Below are 20,292 nucleotides of genomic sequence, written 5' to 3'. Positions count from 1 at the left end.
TATTAAAAAAAAAATTAATTGCATCCCGAACAAATACTGCAGCACTACATCCTATATGGAATGAAGTACTGATTGTGTATGGAAAAAAAGGCAAAATAAATTATTTTACATTATTTTTTTTTTGTTAATTAGACATATGTATACACGATTAAACACCAATTATTGCTCAAATGATGAATATCATTTATGCTCTGTCGGCGGTTGAGCATCTTTCAAATAACAAAACAAGTAAATATCTTTAAAAAGAGACAACAACGCAAAACAGGCTCACTGGTAATTTATCATAAATAAAAGTACTAGTTCTTAAATGATGAAAAAATTTAGATTTCTTCCGAAAAGAATAAATAACGAGCTCCATCGATTACTATTCCTTTTTTCGTTATCTACTACAGTCGAAACTCGTTATCCAATATTTACCTGGGACCAGTTTTGGGTTCACGTCACCAACAGAAGTTACTCGCTGTACTTGGCTGTACTTGACCTATAAAAATATTACACATAATTCTATGCAATTTTTTGGGGTTTTTTTTCAATAAAAATTCCCTCAAGATTTTTTACTTATTAAATATGTTATACCGACAAGGATATATCGTGCTGAAGACCACAAGTTCACCTGTTTAAGTGGAGTTTTCGTCTGCTATGCGTTTATATTTTTGCTACATATTCAATGATGATATTATGCCATGGGCTAGGACACATATGATTTATACGCAGGAAATCAAAAAATGGTAATTTTTCAGCAAATTTTTAATATCTGGCTTGACGCAGCAAAAATGTTTCCAAACAACAAACTATTATTCATAATCAGTTATTTGACGTCTTATTAATCAGTAAAACAATAAAATATATAGAGATGCAAAAGAGAATTATTGTTATACCATCATTTGGTTCAACGGGTGCGTATACTGGGCATATAATTGTTATTTTTCGAACTCCAAACCGCTGACACTACACTTTCCTGGTGTAAAATTTCGTAAAATAATCTATTTTCATGTTTGAAATTGTTTGTGTCCTAATATGTATTTGTTGTTCTATTGAGATCATTTTGTCTACTGCTGTTGAAAAATGTCAATTTTATGACTATTTTTCACTTTTTATTGAAATTCGAGGTGGAAGCCATCTTGATGACGTCATAACCAGAAGTTCATTACAACTCATGCAAAGTTAACATTTTGATTTAAGATGTGTGGGTCATAAGGGTTTAGAAATATATTGGTTCGAAGGTTTGGGGGGGTGCATGTGGGACCCTCCTTGCCCATGGCCTATATCAATATGCATGCAAAATTACATGTACTTGAAGATACTTTGATTGCTACACATTTACTTGATCCAGGGGTTACTATCATTGACATTTTATCCACCCCTGGTCTATTTAAGAGTAAATCTGAAGGCAGTTCTAGAGAGAAAAAAACTGACCAATCACAGGTCAGCAGAGACGTCGTTAAATGATTCCAGAGAGAGCGATGCCCAACTTCAATAACAGACAGTTAACCACAGAGGACCGTTATTTGATTTTTTGATGTACATCAGAGGATCAAACTTGTGTCTTCTGAAGCCTTCAATGTTGATATAACATATTCCAGGGGTGGACATAATGACTGTGATAGTACCCTTGGAGTATTCAAAAGCAGAAAAAGACAATATGAACAATAAAAACAGCTAAACGTCCATTACCTACCAGTATATGTTGGCGATTTGGCATCATCATGCTGAACAACTGAGGAATACAAGGGCGGATCACCTACTGGTGCTGAAATAGTACCGCAACGAAAGTTACTTTTTGTTAAAATAAAGCCAAAAAGGCGTTAATGACTGGTATAATCAAATCTTGTGAGTCATTCTAAGCAAGAAAATCCTTCATTTTTTATTTCAACAAATTTTATTGCAAAAAAATATTCAAATGGATTTGGCAACAGGCAAAGCCTATATTAGCCATCTCCAAACAAATCCGGTATAGTACAATTATCAACAAAATATTTTAACATTTAACATTACATTATAAATGAATATTATTATTAGTGTATCTCACCAACCTATCATAGTAGAAAAATCTAAAAAAATCTTTTAGTTTCAGATATATATTCTGATATGCATTGCAATAAATATGTATTTTTTTCTTCATCACAATTGTCACAACCATGCAGTAGATTTTTTGTGTGTTAAAATGCGAGTGGGGGATATTAGAATTATGTATGTTGGTTCTGAGTGATGATCTTTGTTCATTAAATAAAGGACATATGAAAAGATAATGTTCGGCTGTTTCATTACCAAGGCCACAAGAACAAATTGGAGAATCTCTCAGATGATCGCGAAATAGGTCAGAATTTAGATTGCTAGAGGAATTTCTGAGCTGGCACAGAGTAATATTTATAATTCGAGAACCTTTGTTTATAAAGGTATTTGTTATATTAGGTTCCATTTTATTAATGTTAAAAAGGAGTGTTTTAAATTGTGCAACAGTATTAACATTCGATAAGTCAAAGTTTAAAGCGAAAGAATTAAATTCTCTAAAGGTACTTGGAAAAAAACTAGTATAGTAAGTTGCAGTTCTGCACATAGGAATATTAAAATATCTTGTCATCCTTAGTGAATATCTCTCATTTTCAGGCTGTTATAAAAATGGTTGTACAGTTTCAATCAAATGCTGTGGAGCAAATCCACGGAGTATCTTAAACATAAGAATAAGTTTGTGTTTTTGACGCCGATCTGAGAGAGATTCCCAAGCTAGTTCTTTATAAAGTATATCATGGGAGGTACCTCTGCGCAATCCCGTTATAATCCTAGCGGCTTCTAAGTGGACAGACTCTAACAGAAGTTTACATTGTTCAGTACAGTTATCCCATAAAACATCAGCATATTCTAAAATAGGTAAAATATAACTTTTATAAATGTTTAAAAGAGTTTTACGTGACACTCTTTTTTTAATGTTTTTAAAATATTTATCCTTTTAAATGCTTTCTGCTATACATAATATATGTGATGAGTCCATTTACAATCGTCAGAAAGTAAAACTCCTAAATGTCTATGTGTGCTAGCTGTATGAACCGTGTTATTGTCAAAGTATATATCGGGATGAATGACGTTTCGTTTCCTTGAAAATATTAGTGATTCAGTTTTAGTGGGGTTAAACTTTATGTCCCATTTCAGAGCCCAGCTACTTATATTCGAAAGATTTTGTGAAAGTGTATGGGCAGCATAGATTTGGTTATTATCAATTACTTCACTAATCGAAGTGTGATCTGCAAACAATTTGCAATCACTAGTAACAATATTAGTTATGTCGTTAATATATAATAGAAATAAAAAAGGGCCTAAGACAGATCCCTGGGGGACTCCAGCGTTAACAGTTTTAAATGTAGAGAAAATGCCTTCAGTTAAAACACGTTGCTTCCTATCAGTAAGATAATTTCTAAACCACCCTAATAATTTCCCTTTAAAACCATAAGATTCTAATTTATATAATAGTCCATCATGCCACACTCTATCAAAGGCTTTACTTATATCACAGAAAACAGACCGAACTTCTTTTCCTTTGTCTAATGAGTCAGTGATATTATTGTATATCGAAAGAAGTTGGTTCACAGTTGAATCACCGGGAATGAAGCCGGACTGATGTTTGGTGATTACTTCACAATCACGTAGGTAATTATAAAGATACTTAAAAATTACTTTTTCTATTATTTTACTGAAGCAAGAGGTGATAGAGATGGGTCGATAGTTGGAAATATCATTTACATCACCTTTCCCTTTGTATATGGCATTGATGTTAGCAGCTTTCCATGGCAAGGGAATACAACCGGTTTCCATAGTTTTATTGCAGAGAAGGGTAAGAGGAATAGAAATAGAGGGTGTCAATAGTTTTATGAATTTTGGGACAATACCATCAGGTCCCGCAGGTTTCTTTTCATTAAGATTAGAAAGCTGATCTTTGATATCCTATTCAGTAAATAAAATATTGTCAATCTTAAAAGGAAACTCGGGAGGAGGGGGAAGAGGATCAAGATCATTAGAAGAAGTGGAGATTGAAGAGAAGTATGTATTTAGGTGTTCCGCTTTTTCAAAAGGATGTTGGAGAAAAGACTCATTATGTCTTAAAGGGGGGATAGACGTTTGCTTATTATCAATTTTTAACAAAGATTTAGCAATTTTCCACCATTTATCTGGAGACAAGCTATTATTATTCAACGATGATTCAAGTTTCATGAAATAATTTTGTTTTGTTTCTCTAATTAGGTTAATAGTTTCATTTCGAACTAATCTGTACCTTTCCCATTGAGTAGGGGAATTTGAATTAATAGCTTTTTTGTGGATGCGGTTCCTGTGTCTAATTTTTAATCTAATCGTGTTTGTAAACCAAGGCTTATCATTCGGTCGAACTGTAACTATTTTTTGTGGTACATGGTCATTTATTTGTGTGTTAATTGTTTCAACTAGAATATTATTAAATTCGTTTACATCATTATTTTGTGAGATAGATATCCAGTCAATATTACCATTAACCCTGTCAATATCAGCACCATCATATTCATATATCGTTTTCTTATATGCAGTTTGTCTATATACTGAATATGGTATACAAAAGTTAATAAGACAATGATCACTGCAAATTGGAGCAAGAACATTTGTATCCCTTATAAGATGATTGTTGTTAGATAGAACAATGTCAATAGAAGAAGAAGAGGTAGGAGTAATGCGAGTGGGTTCTTCAATAAAACTGTTTAGATTATGTTTTGTAAGTAATCGGCCTCGATGAGAGTGTGGCTGAAGGTTTGACACATCAACATATATATCACCAGTTATAACTACATCAGTAATATTATCATCAAAAACAATATTAAACATGTCATCTAATTTTCGCCAGTATTCTACATTAGATTCTGGTCTATATATACACCCTAGTAAGAACTTATGGCTATCTACTAAAACTTCTAACCAAATAATTTCAATATTGTTCGACTCCAAATCTCTTCTTCGCTTACAGATTACAGTATCTCTTGTATATATAATAATGCCACCACCAAATCCTACCTGCCTATCCCTTCGATGAAAACTACTAAAACTGTCTAAAACAAGGTCAGAGTCCGGAACTAACGGGTCAAGATGTGTTTCAGTAAGACATATTATATCATTTTCAGTCAGCTCACTATCTATTATATCTAATTTATTTCTAAGTGATCTTACATTAAGATGTGAAATTTGGAGAGTGCGCAGAGGACCGGGATTTTGTTCGATATCATTACACAATAATAGAAACTTTATAAGAAATAATTTGAATGCCAAATTTTTTCCAACAATAGAAAAAATATTGATATAAAGTATATCAGAATAAAATTGCTTGAATGTTAGATATGATTTGTAACTTCCATGCATATCACGTGCCCATAGCTTGATAGAAATTTTACAATCCATTAACCGGTATCAAGAAAGTATGGCGCTATGTGGTACATGAAATACATGGAAGAAAAGGTATTGCAAAATAGACAGGTAATAGGGAGGAGATACACTATCAACAACATAACATAAACAAATATATACAAAACTAAAACTAACATGAGAAAGGTTGTTTTTTACCTGTATTGGGTAGAGTTAAGATTACGTTTACATTTTTTCTTCTTTTTTTTCCCAAGGAGATAATGAATATACTTTTATCAAAATAGCAGGTCTATATACTTATAGTAACCACATGGTTAGGTGGAGAAGGGGATATCATTAATCCAAAATAAAAATTTCGCGTGTCAGCGTTTGCCATCACAGTGAAATTTCCTGCGCGATTAACAAGAAATCAGGCGATTCCATTTTGAGAAGGTAAGATAGCTAGTGTAATGCTAGCGTATACTTATATGAAACCGACCGTGACGGCATATCCATGTGTTTACTATAGATACATGAAAATACACTGTAATATTTGGAAGTCCAAACTATAATAGTCATAATTATGTTGTATATAACATTAGAGAAGTGAACATGCATGATGAATAAATCTAAACATGATTTTCAACAGATGATGCACTGTTGCGTAATGCATATGTACACAGAGGAATAATCAAAAGTACAATTTCAAAACTATAATAATTGATTACAGAATCTACATTTGACTCATCAGTTTTATAGCAGTTTAAAGTTGTGAAAAAAAAAAAATAAAAACAATCTTACAAAAGATTCAGTTTTGATGCTACTATTGTGAATGAGTACGTGAGGGGCGTTAAGATATCTATTATGGTGAACATACTTGATCAAGTGAACTTAGTATATCAGATATAGATAAGAGAATATATATATATATATATATGATAAATTTAAAGAAAAATCCTTACGGACGAAATCTATAAGAAACAAAAACAACAACGACCGACCAGTGAACGCCCTCGCCCCTCTGAAGAGCTCCCCTGAATGGGGCGAAAGCGCTCACCAGCCAGCCGCTATTGCTCCTATATATATATATATATAAAGTGGAACAATTGATCAAGAAGTTAAATTTCGATTTTCAACAAGATTAACAGAGACATAATACAGAAAACAGATAATTGGAACAATAGCACAAGAAGTTACATTTCTTTTTATGATATGTATGGCTCTTTTAACAGATACAATACACTTTGTGCATGTAGCTATGAACCATTGAACTTACTTCTAATTATAAGTGTAGCTGCGTAATTACCAAACATTATCAATTACTAGGATTTCCTCACAAAAATAAAACAAAATTAGAAATACTGGCACTTTTGTGTTTAGCTATATACATTTTTAACTTGTAAATTTTCTATAACGTGTAATTTGAGAGTATAAATCAAACATCACTAAACATTAATATCAAATTATGATAATAGCAGTCTTTAAGTTCAGATTCTGTTAAGAGAGTTTATTTGGATGCCGTGACACGTTGATCGAGGGTCCTGGGCCCGGCCCGTCTTGGAGGGGGGTCGGGATAGCTATGCATTACGCTGCTGGTTATCACGAATAACAATACGGCCATCAATTGTCCACGTGCCAGATATGTGTTTGTTCTTTTTTAACCACAGGGCCTTGCTGTAAACATCCATCCGTTGTTTCGTCAGCGCTTCATTAATATAGAGGACCGGGGGTTTAATAAAGTTAGGTGGTTGTTGATCAGCCTGATCACCTTTATTAGAATTAATGAGGTTGAATCTCGCCTCATAGACTGAAGCCTGGGTGCGACACGATATGAAACGGACAATAATGTCTCTCGGTCGTTCGGGATTTTTTGGTCCAACTCTGTGTGTCCTACTGATATCTCCGGGTACAACAGCTACACCTAGCGCGTTATTACAAGCATTTAACAACGGAAAGAACCGAGTATCTTTTGAAGGTCATCAGCACTACCTTCCTATAACTTTATAATCGGAATCCCACACAATTTATAGACGAAATTTGAGCGCGTAAGACGCGAGATATGTCATCCATAGATCTTTCATTATGCAAAGTTAACCATATTTAAAGGTGTGGGCTTAAATGAGTCATAAGTTCGGGTTATTTTCTTTTCAAATGTTGCACTTTTAAGAACATGTTTGTGGGGGGGGGGGGGGGGGTGCATGTGGGACCCTCCTTGCCCATGGCCTATATCAATATGCATGCAAAATTACATGTACTTGAAGATACTTTGATTGCTACACATTTACTTGATCCAGGGGTTACTATCATTGACATTTTTTTCCACCCCTGGTCTATTTAAGAGTAAATCTGAAGGCAGTTCTAGAGAGAAAAAAACTGACCAATCACAGGTCAGCAGAGACGTCGTTAAATGATTCCAGAGAGAGCGATGCCCAACTTCAATAACAGACAGTTAACCACAGAGGACCGTTATTTGATTTTTTTATGTACATCAGAGGATCAAACTTGTGTCTTCTGAAGCCTTCAATGTTGATATAACGTATTCCAGGGGTGGACATAATGACTGTGATAGTACCCTTGGAGTATTCAAAAGCAGAAAAAGGCAATATGAACAATAAAAACAGCTAAACGTCCATTACCTACCAGTATACGTTGGCGATTTGGCATCATCATGCTGAACAACTGAGGAATACAAGGGCGGATCACCTACTGGTGCTGAAATAGTACCGCAACGAAAGTTACTTTTTGTTAAAATAAAGCCAAAAAGGCGTTAATGACTGGTATAATCAAATCTTGCGAGCCATTCTAAGCAAGAAAATCCTTAAACTCAACTTATAAACGAGATATGTAGTTCTGACAGTGTTTGACTCTAAAAGTACTCTGTAAGAAAGACCAGGGGTAAAATGTGGTCACTAGGACTAGATATTTTTTTTATTAATTATACATTTAATTCTGGATTTTGTCATAGAGTTTCCAATCCTTGTATTTCTTCATCAAAAGCTCATTTTATTGATCTAGGCGGTAAAATTACATTACAACCTATGACATTTTATTTCATAAATTCTGAGAAAAGACCGATAACACCACCCTTGACCACCTCTCTATTTTAGTATCGATTCAGTCGGTAGTGGATGTTTCTAAATCCAACATATCCTTACCGTATTGAGGCAGTGTAGTAATATCATCTTGTACAACTGGATGGTACATAGTCTGTTCATTCTTCGATGCTAAAATAGATTCATAAAACATTTGTCACTTACACAAGGGTTGTATAGTTTCGGGAAGGAGATCTATGTTTGTAATAAAAAATATTGAATATCGAATTAAACATATTCGTAATCCATATCAAAGTTAGTTAATCATAATCATAAGACTAAAGACACAATCAATTTGAAAGCAGACTTACCCATATTTACATAGCTTTTTGGGGGTATATAGGCAAACTCGAGCTCGCGCAGTATTTAAAAATCTCCATCTCATTGCCCGTTAATTTGGCTATATACCAGGTGGTCCGCTAATTATCGCGCGGATGATATATGTTTACTATTTCGCGGCAAATATTGAGATAACCCCTTGAGATAACCCCTGAAAAATATACAGTATATGGTCAGAATATTTTTTTCCGCTTTGAATTTGTAGAATACATGTTATTTAAAGGAATAACTGACAATATTGCCCGCACTGCTATGAAATACTACATATTTTTTATCTTATGTATTACACAGGGAAGGATACCGATAGCACCTGTGGACGATGATCTTTATCACCTACAACTTAACCCTCAAAGCATGCGGATATTTTTTATTCTCTTTAGGATTTTATTTCATGTTTGTTAAACTGCAAGTTCCATGCCCAGTTTTATCAATATTTCTATTATTATCCTTAGGGTAAATATTAAAATTCCACCAGAAAAGGAACACTATTTGGCATTACAAACCAGGTGAGCGATACAGGCCCTCTTGGCCTCTTGTTTATGAATGAAGTTGACATTAATTAACGTCACATAAATACATTCAATAAAGTCGTTCTTTAATGCTATGCCAAATCCTGGCTATATATACAATCATTCTCATCAGTTTTCTCATCAGTCCAACATCATTGGAAAGCCACAAACGGCTTGTAAAGATGTATAGTGATATTTACAATAATGGTAAAATATTAAAAAGATTGCTTAAATCCTTAATAGCATGTCCTAGGTTTAATTATAATATAATGTCTTTCCTAGGTTGATGGTGAAAACTTCGTGACGTGGTTTTTCCAGTGCTTGTTTAGCCTGTTTTTGAAAATATTCAGGTTTTCAGCATTGACCACATCAACAGGGAGAGAATTCCAGGACTCCACTATCCTGTTACTGAAAACATTTCTTGCCGAGTTGAGACGAAAGGGTTTCTTGTAGAGTTTTTTATTATGACCTCTTGTACCTGTGTGTCTCATTGCAGTACACATGTTCTCACTAGTAACAATATCGATTTTGTTGATAATTTGAAGGTCTCCACCATATCGGCCCTCAGTCTTCTATATTCCAGTGTTGGGATACCCAGGGTCTTCAATCGGTCCGGATAGGAGAGATCTTTGAGGTTTACTAGTCTTTTTGTGCCTCTTCGTTGGACGTTTTCGATGGTTTTTATATCTTTTTTAATCCAGGGAGACCAAACGACAGAACAGTATTCCAAATGAGGTCTAACCAGAGTCTTATACAGTGTTTTAAAAGTTTGGTTGTCTAGATAAGTGAAAGTTCTAAAAATGATACCCATGATTTCGTTTCCCTTTGTTGAAGATTTATTCACTTGATTTGTAAACTTCAGGGTATTATCTATTGTGACTCCCAGATCTTTTTCACTGTTGGTTTTCCCAAGTCGTATTCTGCTGTCGCCGTCCTTTATGGTGTATTGTCTGTTAATGGGGATATTCCCAATTTCCATATGCTTGCATTTTTCCTTATTTAGTTTCATTAACCAGAGGTCAGTCCAATCGGAGATCCTGTCAATATTTGTCTGTAGCTCTTCACAGTCCTGTAATGTGTTGATTTTTGAATACAATTTGGTATCATCCGCGAATAGTTTGGTAACACAATTCACTATCTCTGGGATGTCATTGACATAAATTAGAAATAGTATGGGCCCGAGTACACTTCCTTGAGGTACACCGCTTTTTACTTTTTTGGTTTTGGAGCTTGTTCCATTTATAATAACCTTTTGTTGTAGTCCTGACAGAAATTGTTGAATCCATGACAGAATTTTGCCTCCAATTCCATAGGATTTTAATTTGTATATGAGGAGTCTATGGGACACTTTGTCAAAGGCTTTACTAAAATCCAAATAAATAACATCGACGTTGTTGTTGTTGTCAAGGGCCTGTGTCCAGTGTTCTAATACCTCCAGGAGCTGTGTCGTGCAAGACTTGCCTGGCGTAAATCCATGTTGTTCTGGTGATAGTAAATTGTTGATCTTTAGGTGGTCCATGATATTGTCACGTATTATCCTCTGCAAGATTTTACAGGGTACAGATGACAGACTAATAGGACGATAGTTATTTGGATCCTTTGTTGATCCTTTCTTGTGTATTGGGCAAACATTTGCTGTGGTCCATTGTTTTGGCACTACACTTTCTTCAATTGATTTTTTGAAAAGTGAGGTTAAAGGCTTTACTATGATGTCCTTTGTTTCTAGTAGAAGTTTCGGGTGAATTCCGTCCGGACCAGGTGATTTATTTGGTTTTTGCTTAGATAGTGCCTTTAGTACTATTTCCTCCGTGATTTCTAAATCTATCAGTGGACTCGTTATATTCCTCCTGGGTAACGGGGGTAAATTGGTATTCCCGTCTTCCACAAATACACTGACAAAAAAATCGTTCATAACTTCGGCTGTTTCTTTATCTGTTTCTGTTAGGTCTCCATTTGGATAATTGACTCTGGTGATGGTAGATTTTGTCTTAGTTTTTGATCTGACATAGTTCCAGAAGAGTTTTGGGCTATCCTTTATGTTTTCAGCTATGGATTTTTCGTAAGATCTTTGTGATAATCGCAACAGTCTTGTGGCTTTGTTCCTGGCGATTTTGTATGATTGATAGTTGTTTTCTGTTTTGCAGTGGAGATACTTTGTCCATTCTTGGTGTTTCTTCTTTACAGCAGATATTGCATCTTTATTGATATATGGTTTGCGGATATCATTGGATCGCCTCTTGTATAATGGTACATGTTTTTCAATACTGGTAGATAAAATATTCATAAGGTGTGTCCAATTTTCATTCGCATCCATATTTGTAGTATCTTCTGATGCGTGTTCAGCCAACTCTTTGTTAATAGATACGTAATTACCTTTAAGAAAGTTGCGTTTATCGATGTTTTGTTCCAGGATTTCAGCATAGCATAAAATGTCAAATTCTAACATTAGGTGATCACTTTTGCCTAGACCTGGATTGAACTTGATGTTTGTAATCATTCCTTCTTCATTTGTTAGGATGAGGTCGAGTAAAGATGGAATCTGGTTCTCCCTAATTCTTGTCGGTCTTTTGACATGTTGGGTGTAAAAGCAGTCCCTTGTTACCTCCAACAACCTCGTGGCGATATGTGCATCACCTACAGAGGTTGTGTTGGTATTCCAGTCGATTTCTTTACAGTTGAAATCACCCACCAGTAATATGTGAGAGAAGTTACCATTAGAGATGCTTTCCATTAGATTTACTAGTTTATTGTTGTTATCTTCATTACTGCTAGGGCTTCTATAAATACAACATATGGCTAAATTATCTCCTCTTCTTAGGTTTATTCTACAAATAACATATTCGTCGAAGGTGGTATTAATGTCTACTGCGTCATGGGTAATAGATGATCTAATATAAATGGCCACACCTCTCTTGTTTGAAGATTTTCCAAAATGAAACACTGTAGTTATCGATAGAATATGACTGGTTGTTGACGACATCAAGGGAATATTTTGGATATATTTCCGTTACACATATTATGTCCGGGTTTTTTTCTTTAATTGCTACTTCCAGTTCAGTTTTCTTTGATAGTGTTAACGTGTCCACATTACTGTATAAAACTTTAAGGTTTGCCAATCCTTGGTAGCGGTTAAAATGGGTAAAATCTGTTTCCTATGCCCTCTCTACTGTTGGTGATGTTGGTTCATCATCTGTGACCTCAGTTACTGTAGTGTTTCCCTGTTGTGTCCCCGAAGGTTGATGTTTCCATATATGGGAAGGTTACGTCATCTCTATGATCTAGTAGTGTCTCTTGCGAGTATAGATCATCTGACATTGAGGTATCATGGTTAGAGAGACTTGTCGCCATAGTTGGATCTATAGGGCTGATGGATATAGTGTCTAAGGATTCTTTGGTAATAACTCCTTTAGGGAGATGAGGTATATTTGGAAGTGTAGTCCTGGGCCCCTTTGTTGTGTTGCTTGACTGTAGGTTTAGTTTTTTCTCTACCTTGAGTGCCTTTAGATTGACGTCTCGGTGTAAACAGTTCTATATCTTTTGGTATTGTTTCAGCACTATTAGAGGGAGGGTGTTTAGGTGCTCCTATTTCTTCTCTCTTTTTCTTTCTTTCTTCTCGCTGTGTTTTAGTTTGGTCACTTTTCAGGATAACCTTTTTCAAACGAGTCGGAGCCTTATCCGATATATGTCGAGCATTTTCAAGGAGTGCCTTCTTCTCTGACTTTTCTATCATTACTATAAGAAGAGGTCGGGTCTTGGCAGAATTGTACTTTCCCATTCTGAATTGAGTGGTAAGTTTGATGTTTTTACCGATTAGGCTTTGTGTCAGATCGTCTATATCCTTCTGGTCATTGGTTTTCCTGTCCATGTTGTTCTGGTCAGTCTTTTCCGGGACATTGAACAGTATGATATGACTGGTTGGACCTAGTTGTTAGTTTATTGATTGAAGATGGACCTGGTGATTTTATAGTGTTTTCAGACGTGCCTTGACAAAACCCTTGCAGGCCTGTATCAACATCTACAGGTCCATCAGGTTTTATACTTGAAATAATGACTTTAACCAATGGTCGAACCGGCTGTTCTGAATAAACGAAAACGGCCATGGTTGCATTTTTTTGCTTAGTTGATAGAGCGGTAGACCATGTCCAGTCTCAAGCCACACTACTCCCTCTCTGTTACATTTGGTGCCGTAGACCTCTTTAAGGAGAAGCTGTTTTGCGCTAAAGGGAATTTTCCTTTTATTCAGTTGATATAGCAGCGGACCTGTAGATCTTGGGCCATTGGTTCAAGTCCGTCTATTTGGCACACTAGTCTCACCCTGTTATAGAACTTATATGTTTCCATTTTGATTGTCACCGTTGAATCGAATTAATAATTATATATATATGGCCAAAAAAAACCTTGACGAACATAAAACATTTTTACATTCTTAAGATATTACAATTCAAAGAGAGTGTAAAAAAAAAAAGAAAAAAGAAGAAGAATAAGAACTCATAATTGGGTACCGTATTTTCCCTATTAAGAGCGCCTCTAATAAGGGCGCCCCCCACGTTTTTTGCTGAGAAAAAAATCGACTAATTTCATACAATTTATGTGCCAGATTGTGATGATTTGTCTCTGCAGACGCTAATGAAATACAGTTTTACATCAATCTGATGCATAACAGATATCTAATCAGCTTGTATAAACACTGAATTTATTGCACTGAATAACTTGCCAAGTATTTACACATAGAAATAGCGAGAACGCCATGTTCAAAACAAAACGTGACACACACGTGCAAGGATGAAGACTAACTTGCAACAACATTTTAGCGATGTCTGTACAGGTTTTATGAATACTTACTGTATATCTGTGATAAAGGTTCCTTTAACTAACAGTAATATTATCATTTCTAAGCATTTTATTGTGTGCTCTTGTCGGTATTCCCCATCTGCCACAAAACGAAAGTAGCGATCAAAAGCACCGTCTGCCATTTTGTGTACGCAAGGTAAACAAACAGGCTAGCATGAAATGCAAAAATTCCGTGAAACAGACATATTTAACCAATGTTTAATACTTACTTGACTTCAAAACGAAAGTTGGTTATCATAAGTTTCAGAAAAATACGAAACTAAAAGCAAGATGACTATAGTCTGTTTCAGAAAAAAACATCTAAAAATGGTCTCAAATAACCACGCCCCCCTCAGTCATTTAACCGCGCCCGGCGCCCTCATTAGGGAAAATACTGTATTATCATATTGAAAAGAAGTGCATTTTAAACATGTGTGATACCGCACAACATTTACCCTTTTGGAAAGTTCAATGTAGGGAGAGATTTCCCACCTATCTGTCATACTCTAGATCTTGAAATATGAAACCATAGAAATAATTTTTGGATGAGAACAAACTACTCGGTAAAAATTACATATAGGATAAATATAAATCAGTTTGCTGTTTTAATTTGAAACATGCTACCAAAACTGGGATTAGCCGCTGAATTTGATTAGATTGTATTCACAATTTGATACTTGAAATATTTTTAAATGTATTTTGTATAGGTTGCACTTACATTCAAGGTGAAATAAAGGCATATTGATACAATACAAGTACAGTCTGTGACATTAATTTTTCGCTGCTAGTCATTTGGACAAGTAAACCCCAAAATTTTACTAGTCCGACTATTTAATAACTAATCCAAATTAAATAAACAGCCATTTAGGCCTTTTGCTTCAGCACTTCAGCCATTATCAGTTCAGGATTTTAGACCAAAATAACAGTCTGAATGCATTTGTGAATGCATTCAGACAATTTTCTCAAAATGATGCATCCGGAATGAAAAAATCACATGTATACAGAATTCACTCAAAATATGTTCCAATTGACCACCGCTCTTGTAAATATAGTATATTTACCAATTTTAATCAGATGGGGAGTCACTAGTCCAATTGGACTAGTGCTTAAAGTCGCAGACTGCAAGTATTATATTATATGAGTTATTTCCCCTTTAAATAATCTTATAATGTTATGCCACCTAGCTTCATTATCAAATTGCGATTGGCTCTGAATAATAATAGAAGGAGTAATACTTTTTTAATCATGAGTCTATAGTTAGTTAATTTTATAATGGTTTTAAACTTGAATTGTCTACATTGGTTCATATGCACAAATACTTTGAATACCATACTATTGTATGGTGGACATAACATATAGTCTATTTGTGGTTGGTTTAATTACTTCAGTTTCCTGATTTTATTCTAAAATGAACTGAAAAGCACTTACCTATTTTCTTCTCATAAATGTTTTTTTTTCAAAAAGGGGGATATCTCCAAATATTCAAAGTTAGATGTAAATGTTTTATCAGATTGATATATTTTCCCATACATACATGTATTAATACTTCAACTTTTTTTTACATTTTACAGCTTCTTGTCCGAGATGTTGACTTCATTAATCTGCATATGCATCATATTTATCGTCGTTGTCGCCATAGCAACTACATTTCTTCGATATTGGATCCACCGTAGGTCTGCATTCCAACTTCCACACATCCGTAAAACCAAATCAGGGGAGGTAACTCCTGTCATTGGATTCTTCCATCCATACTGCAATGCTGGAGGTGGCGGTGAGAGAGTGTTGTGGGTTGCTATCCGTTCAATACAACGAAGGTAAAGAATCAGTCATAGTATCCTATCAATGTGGTGGATGTGAGAACATATGTGCATATATATCCTTTCGACGACCGGCAGGATTCGAACTTGACTCAATTTTGATAGTTAGTTATAACAAATGCCATCTATGAAAACAGTTTGCATCTAGATTTTGGTTTGATGCCATTTTCACGATGATAACAAACAGTACACACTACAAACAAGCAAAAACAGTCCACCGGAAGTTCCCTAAAGGTCACCACGCACGGGTCATGGGAGGCAGAAACCTGCCCATGGGACTTGTTTTCTTTTTTTTTTTTTGAAATTGGTGCTATTTTTCCCCTTCCTTTTCCCTTTCTCTCTATTTTCTCTTACTTTGATATTTCTTCTCTATCGTTTAAGACCATCTGCATGTCTGTATTTTGATAATTAAGCTCACAACGACAGGTTTCCAGGCACACACTAAAATCCGATTTCAGATCTCAATTTTTGACTTATTTGGGCATGTTCGAAGGTGATTTGTGACGTCACTAATGCAATGTCCGAATCGATATTGACGTGCTATATAGAGATGAACATCTCCTTTTCAAAAAAACTAGTATTTAGTTTTCAATGGTCTCAGTAAGGCTCCAGAAGGGTGCATGAAATGGAGCAAATGAATAATTACGCATAAATACGTTACGGCCGTCCAAAGGATATATGATAAAAAGTTTTATTAAGCCTAGAGCTGCTTTCCCCATCAATTTATATTTTACTGGCTTATTGCTATCCTTTTATATTTACATTTTGGGATTCCCACTTGAAATCTTCGATAATAGGAAAAACAAATTGAAGAAACAATGTACATCTACTGTGAATTTATAATCTGAATTTAAAAAGAAAAATGATATGATTTGGTAATAAATTGATTTAAAATAACACACACCATATTAACATGTAAAATTTATGACAGCAATGTATCTTTTATAAAATTGCAGGTACCCCAATGTGAACTGTGTTGTGTACACTGGAGATACAGATGCCACTGGGCTACAGATCCTTGAACGAGCCCGTCAACGTTTCAACATCACTCTCAAATCACATGTTCAGTTTGTCTTCCTGAAGCGCCGCCGCTGGGTCGAGGCCGCTAAATACCCAATGTTTACTCTGCTAGGCCAGAGCCTGGGGTCTGTACTTCTGGGCTGGGAGGCGCTGATGGCCTTTGTACCCGATGTTTATATTGACACAATGGGTTACGCCTTCACTGTTCCTCTGTTTAAATACTTTGGAAGATGCCAGGTTTGTTGTTATGTTCATTATCCCACAATTAGTACAGATATGTTGGAGAAGGTGTCGTCAAGGACTGAGGCGTTCAACAATGCATCATTCATATCCCAAAGTCAGCTCCTTAGCAATGTTAAACTTCAATACTACAAAGCTTTTGCGTACCTGTATGGTGTGGCTGGAAAACGTTGTCACGCTGTAATGGTCAACTCTTCCTGGACGTACGGGCATATCAAACAACTTTGGCAACCTTCCGTCCACACACACATCCTGTTCCCACCCTGTGACACATCGGAATTCACCAAGATCTACTTACGGGAACAAGTCGATTCACCCACCCAGAACATTATATCCATTGCACAGTTTAGGCCTGAAAAAGACCATGCATTACAAGTAGACGCCTTTCATCACTTTTTGTTGAAGAAAACTGAAAACAATCATCCAGGCGTTCAGTGTTAACTTTAAGCTATGTAAAATGATATTCCATAATACACAGTACCTCATAACACGATCCAAGATACGCACATCAAACACAATAGTAGAAATTTATACTGTTATTCTTCCACAGACAATTTACCTCTCAAAATAGGTTATTTGATAGTTCTCTAATCTCTCATTGTCGAATTGGCGGGAGCGCCAATGCTACAAAAGCAATCTGTCAATGCGACAAAGCGAGTTCCTAGCAATGTGATATTGCGAGATGGCAGAAATCGACCACGATATAATTTCGGTCACTCATCCAAGTGTTATTATCTCTGCTAGCTAAGACAGATTACGTTAATTTAAAGTTATATGTGCCGTAATTTTCATACTTACGAATCAAGAAGAGTTTTTTTATATGTTATTCATTACTATGCAGTACTGCCAAATAAAATGACATTTTCGTCTGCAATGCAATATACAGACTGCATACAGTGTAACCAAGAAACCAAGTTGTGGTCTACCATTTCATTTCACATTATAAGGTGATAGTAATTATAAAGTAACTTTTTCAGATATATAACATACATAAAGTTTAAAAACAAGAACAACTATTACAGTTCATATATTGTGGTATTGCAATAATGCGTGTTCATCCGTCCCTTTGAATGATTTTCACAACTTAATTCACCAAAACTTTATGGTTTTCAATAAATTACAGCAGGAAAATAGGATGTTACAATTTTCGCCCAATTATTTATCGTAGAGGAAATGAAAAATAGGGTAGAATATCCCTATCCTTCATATTCACATTTCAAAAGTAATTTTCTCTCATACTTCGACGATTTATTACAATTTTACAATTATGATAGCTTGCCATTTTGAGAAACATAAGATCGAAGAAAACCGCAAACGCAAATCAATATTTCAAACGCGAATCCCGTTGTGTGCATGCTTTATAATAAATTAATCAGTGACGTCACAAAATTCATTGCATGTATATGCCATGTAATACAGCCTCAGGCGAAATACAGTGAATTGCATGGAGTAAACCAATGTTACATTCGTGGGTATGAGAGAAAGTAATACACACTACATTAAGCAAATTATTTATTCAGTTTTAAATAGTCCGCTAAACCTGCCTATATTATGCTTTTTAATTTTTTCCCTTACATATATACATTGCACTAGACAAAAATAAATGAATAAAAAAGCCTAATAATATAGGCAGGTTTAGCGGACTATTTTAAGTTTTAAGAAACATTATACGCGTTTATTTTGAAAATGTAATAATTTGAATGGGAATATAAAGGAAGCAACCTTTTTTTTAAATAAAGAACAAAGCTCACTCTGATCGTTCATAAAAAGGAAAATGTGGATACCTATATGATTCTAGTCGTACAGTCGCATGAATTCAATATTAAAAGTATTAAAATTATCAGTATTTGGGTAACATCCGGTTATCTTTTCTGCAAGTCAGTTATACATTATATTAGATAAAAGAGCATTGTTCAGGGTAGGATTAGATACATTGTAATGCTTTTGAATCTCAAATTATTGGTAAATTATTGGATGTGTGATAATAGACTAATGGCACAAAATCATCATTAAGGGTAAAATTCCCAACAAAACACTACATAAGTAACACACTTTAAAGGCCCACTAAAGTTTCTTGAAATAAATAATATATCGATGGCCTAAGATGATGTTACAAACAAATGCAAGATTCCCTGTGTAATATGTTGCCGGTGAAGATTCGTTTCGCTGTTTTTGTCATCCAGTCAGCTAAAGTCAACAAACGCGTAATATTAGGACGACGGCGGGAAACATAAAACATGAAAATTATCATTTAATTTAGTCTAATCAAATTATTTTGTGGGTGATGATAAGTGTAATATTAACTATTACCGGTAAGCTAATAATTTTGTGACTCTACAAAAGTATCAGTCTTCTTTTACATTCCCATTTTAAAAATTAAATGCCGTTTCGGATTGGTAGTAGGCCTTTAAGGGCAATTTTGTAATGATCGAGTACAAATTAATTGGGTTTCATATCATTTAACATGCAATAACCATAACTGACTATTTAGGTTTGTTATATCAGGAATAATAATAGATGTTGCATGCATCATGTGTCCATCGTCGTTACTCCAGGGGTTACTATAATTCTCGTTATATCCATTCCTCGTGTCATAGCAAACCTGAAGGCAATGTGTGCGACAATTGGTTGTTTGGTACCTTGATGTGCATAAAAGAATAGAAAATACGTTGTGGTTAATTGTATGGTTGTAAAATTTTGCTTCGCTCTCTATATTATCATTAAAGGAAGACATTTTAGGCATTTTTTCTCCTAAAATGCCTTCAGTTTTGCGACATTTTTCATGGTTGGATGGAACGACAGCGATAAAGTAACCTCTAGAATATCGAGAATGGTGTCACATAACAAAGAATATGTATACATATATTAATCAATTTACTTACAAGATGACTCCGCCATATTGACGTAAGTGTGGCTTACTTCCTTGTTTATAACCTGGAGAGTTCCTTGTTTATAACCTGGAGAGTTGATAATGAAGTGCCGCCAAGCAGACGTTGATCTTGTCTACTTTGCAATGAATACGAACATTAAGCAATAGACCGGAAACACAAATAGCATTGGACGGTTCTTTTTATAAACACACGTCATGCAATA

The 20,292-nt window shown here is 35.0% G+C and overlaps 2 protein-coding genes across 5 annotated transcripts in view; one reads left to right on the top strand and one right to left on the bottom strand.

The window, feature by feature from the left end:
* LOC138315565 (proline-rich transmembrane protein 1-like) overlaps positions 1–20,292 on the bottom strand; it is a 23,506-nt gene extending 3,214 nt beyond the window's left edge. The window contains exons 1-6 of one of the 4 annotated variants that reach the window (XM_069256676.1): positions 20,082–20,289; positions 8,756–8,921; positions 8,508–8,576; positions 7,993–8,064; positions 1,677–1,750; positions 418–469 (exon numbers count right to left, since the gene is read on the bottom strand). In XM_069256676.1, coding sequence (XP_069112777.1) covers positions 418–469; positions 1,677–1,750; positions 7,993–8,064; positions 8,508–8,576; positions 8,756–8,759 — 271 coding nt within the window. In that variant the 5' untranslated portion in view covers positions 8,760–8,921; positions 20,082–20,289. Of the gene's footprint in view, positions 1–417; positions 470–1,676; positions 1,751–7,990; positions 8,065–8,507; positions 8,577–8,755; positions 8,922–20,081 lie in introns of all 4 variants that reach the window. The other 3 variants (XM_069256675.1, XM_069256677.1, XM_069256679.1) reach the window with 3 other exon arrangements.
* Positions 15,691–17,640, top strand: LOC138312728 (GDP-Man:Man(3)GlcNAc(2)-PP-Dol alpha-1,2-mannosyltransferase-like). The gene is made up of 2 exons (XM_069253504.1): positions 15,691–15,936; positions 16,896–17,640. The coding sequence occupies exons 1-2, from the start codon at positions 15,707–15,709 to the stop codon at positions 17,638–17,640; spliced, it is 975 nt and encodes a 324-aa protein (XP_069109605.1). The 5' UTR covers positions 15,691–15,706.

Source organism: Argopecten irradians, chromosome 2, assembly GCF_041381155.1.
Source record: "Argopecten irradians isolate NY chromosome 2, Ai_NY, whole genome shotgun sequence".
NCBI lineage: Eukaryota > Metazoa > Mollusca > Bivalvia > Pectinida > Pectinidae > Argopecten > Argopecten irradians.
Note: the sequence above shows the minus strand (reverse complement) of the source record. Positions and strands in the feature narration are given on the sequence as shown.

What these genes read in the sequence shown, in the direction of transcription:
- LOC138312728 (XM_069253504.1), top strand. Translation starts at nt 15,707, where the DNA reads ATGTTGACTTCATTAATCTGCATATGCATCATATTTATCGTCGTTGTC. An exon ending in ATCCGTTCAATACAACGAAG is followed by an intron (nt 15,937 to 16,895) that starts GTAAAGAATCAG and finishes ATAAAATTGCAG; the next exon opens with GTACCCCAATGTGAACTGTG.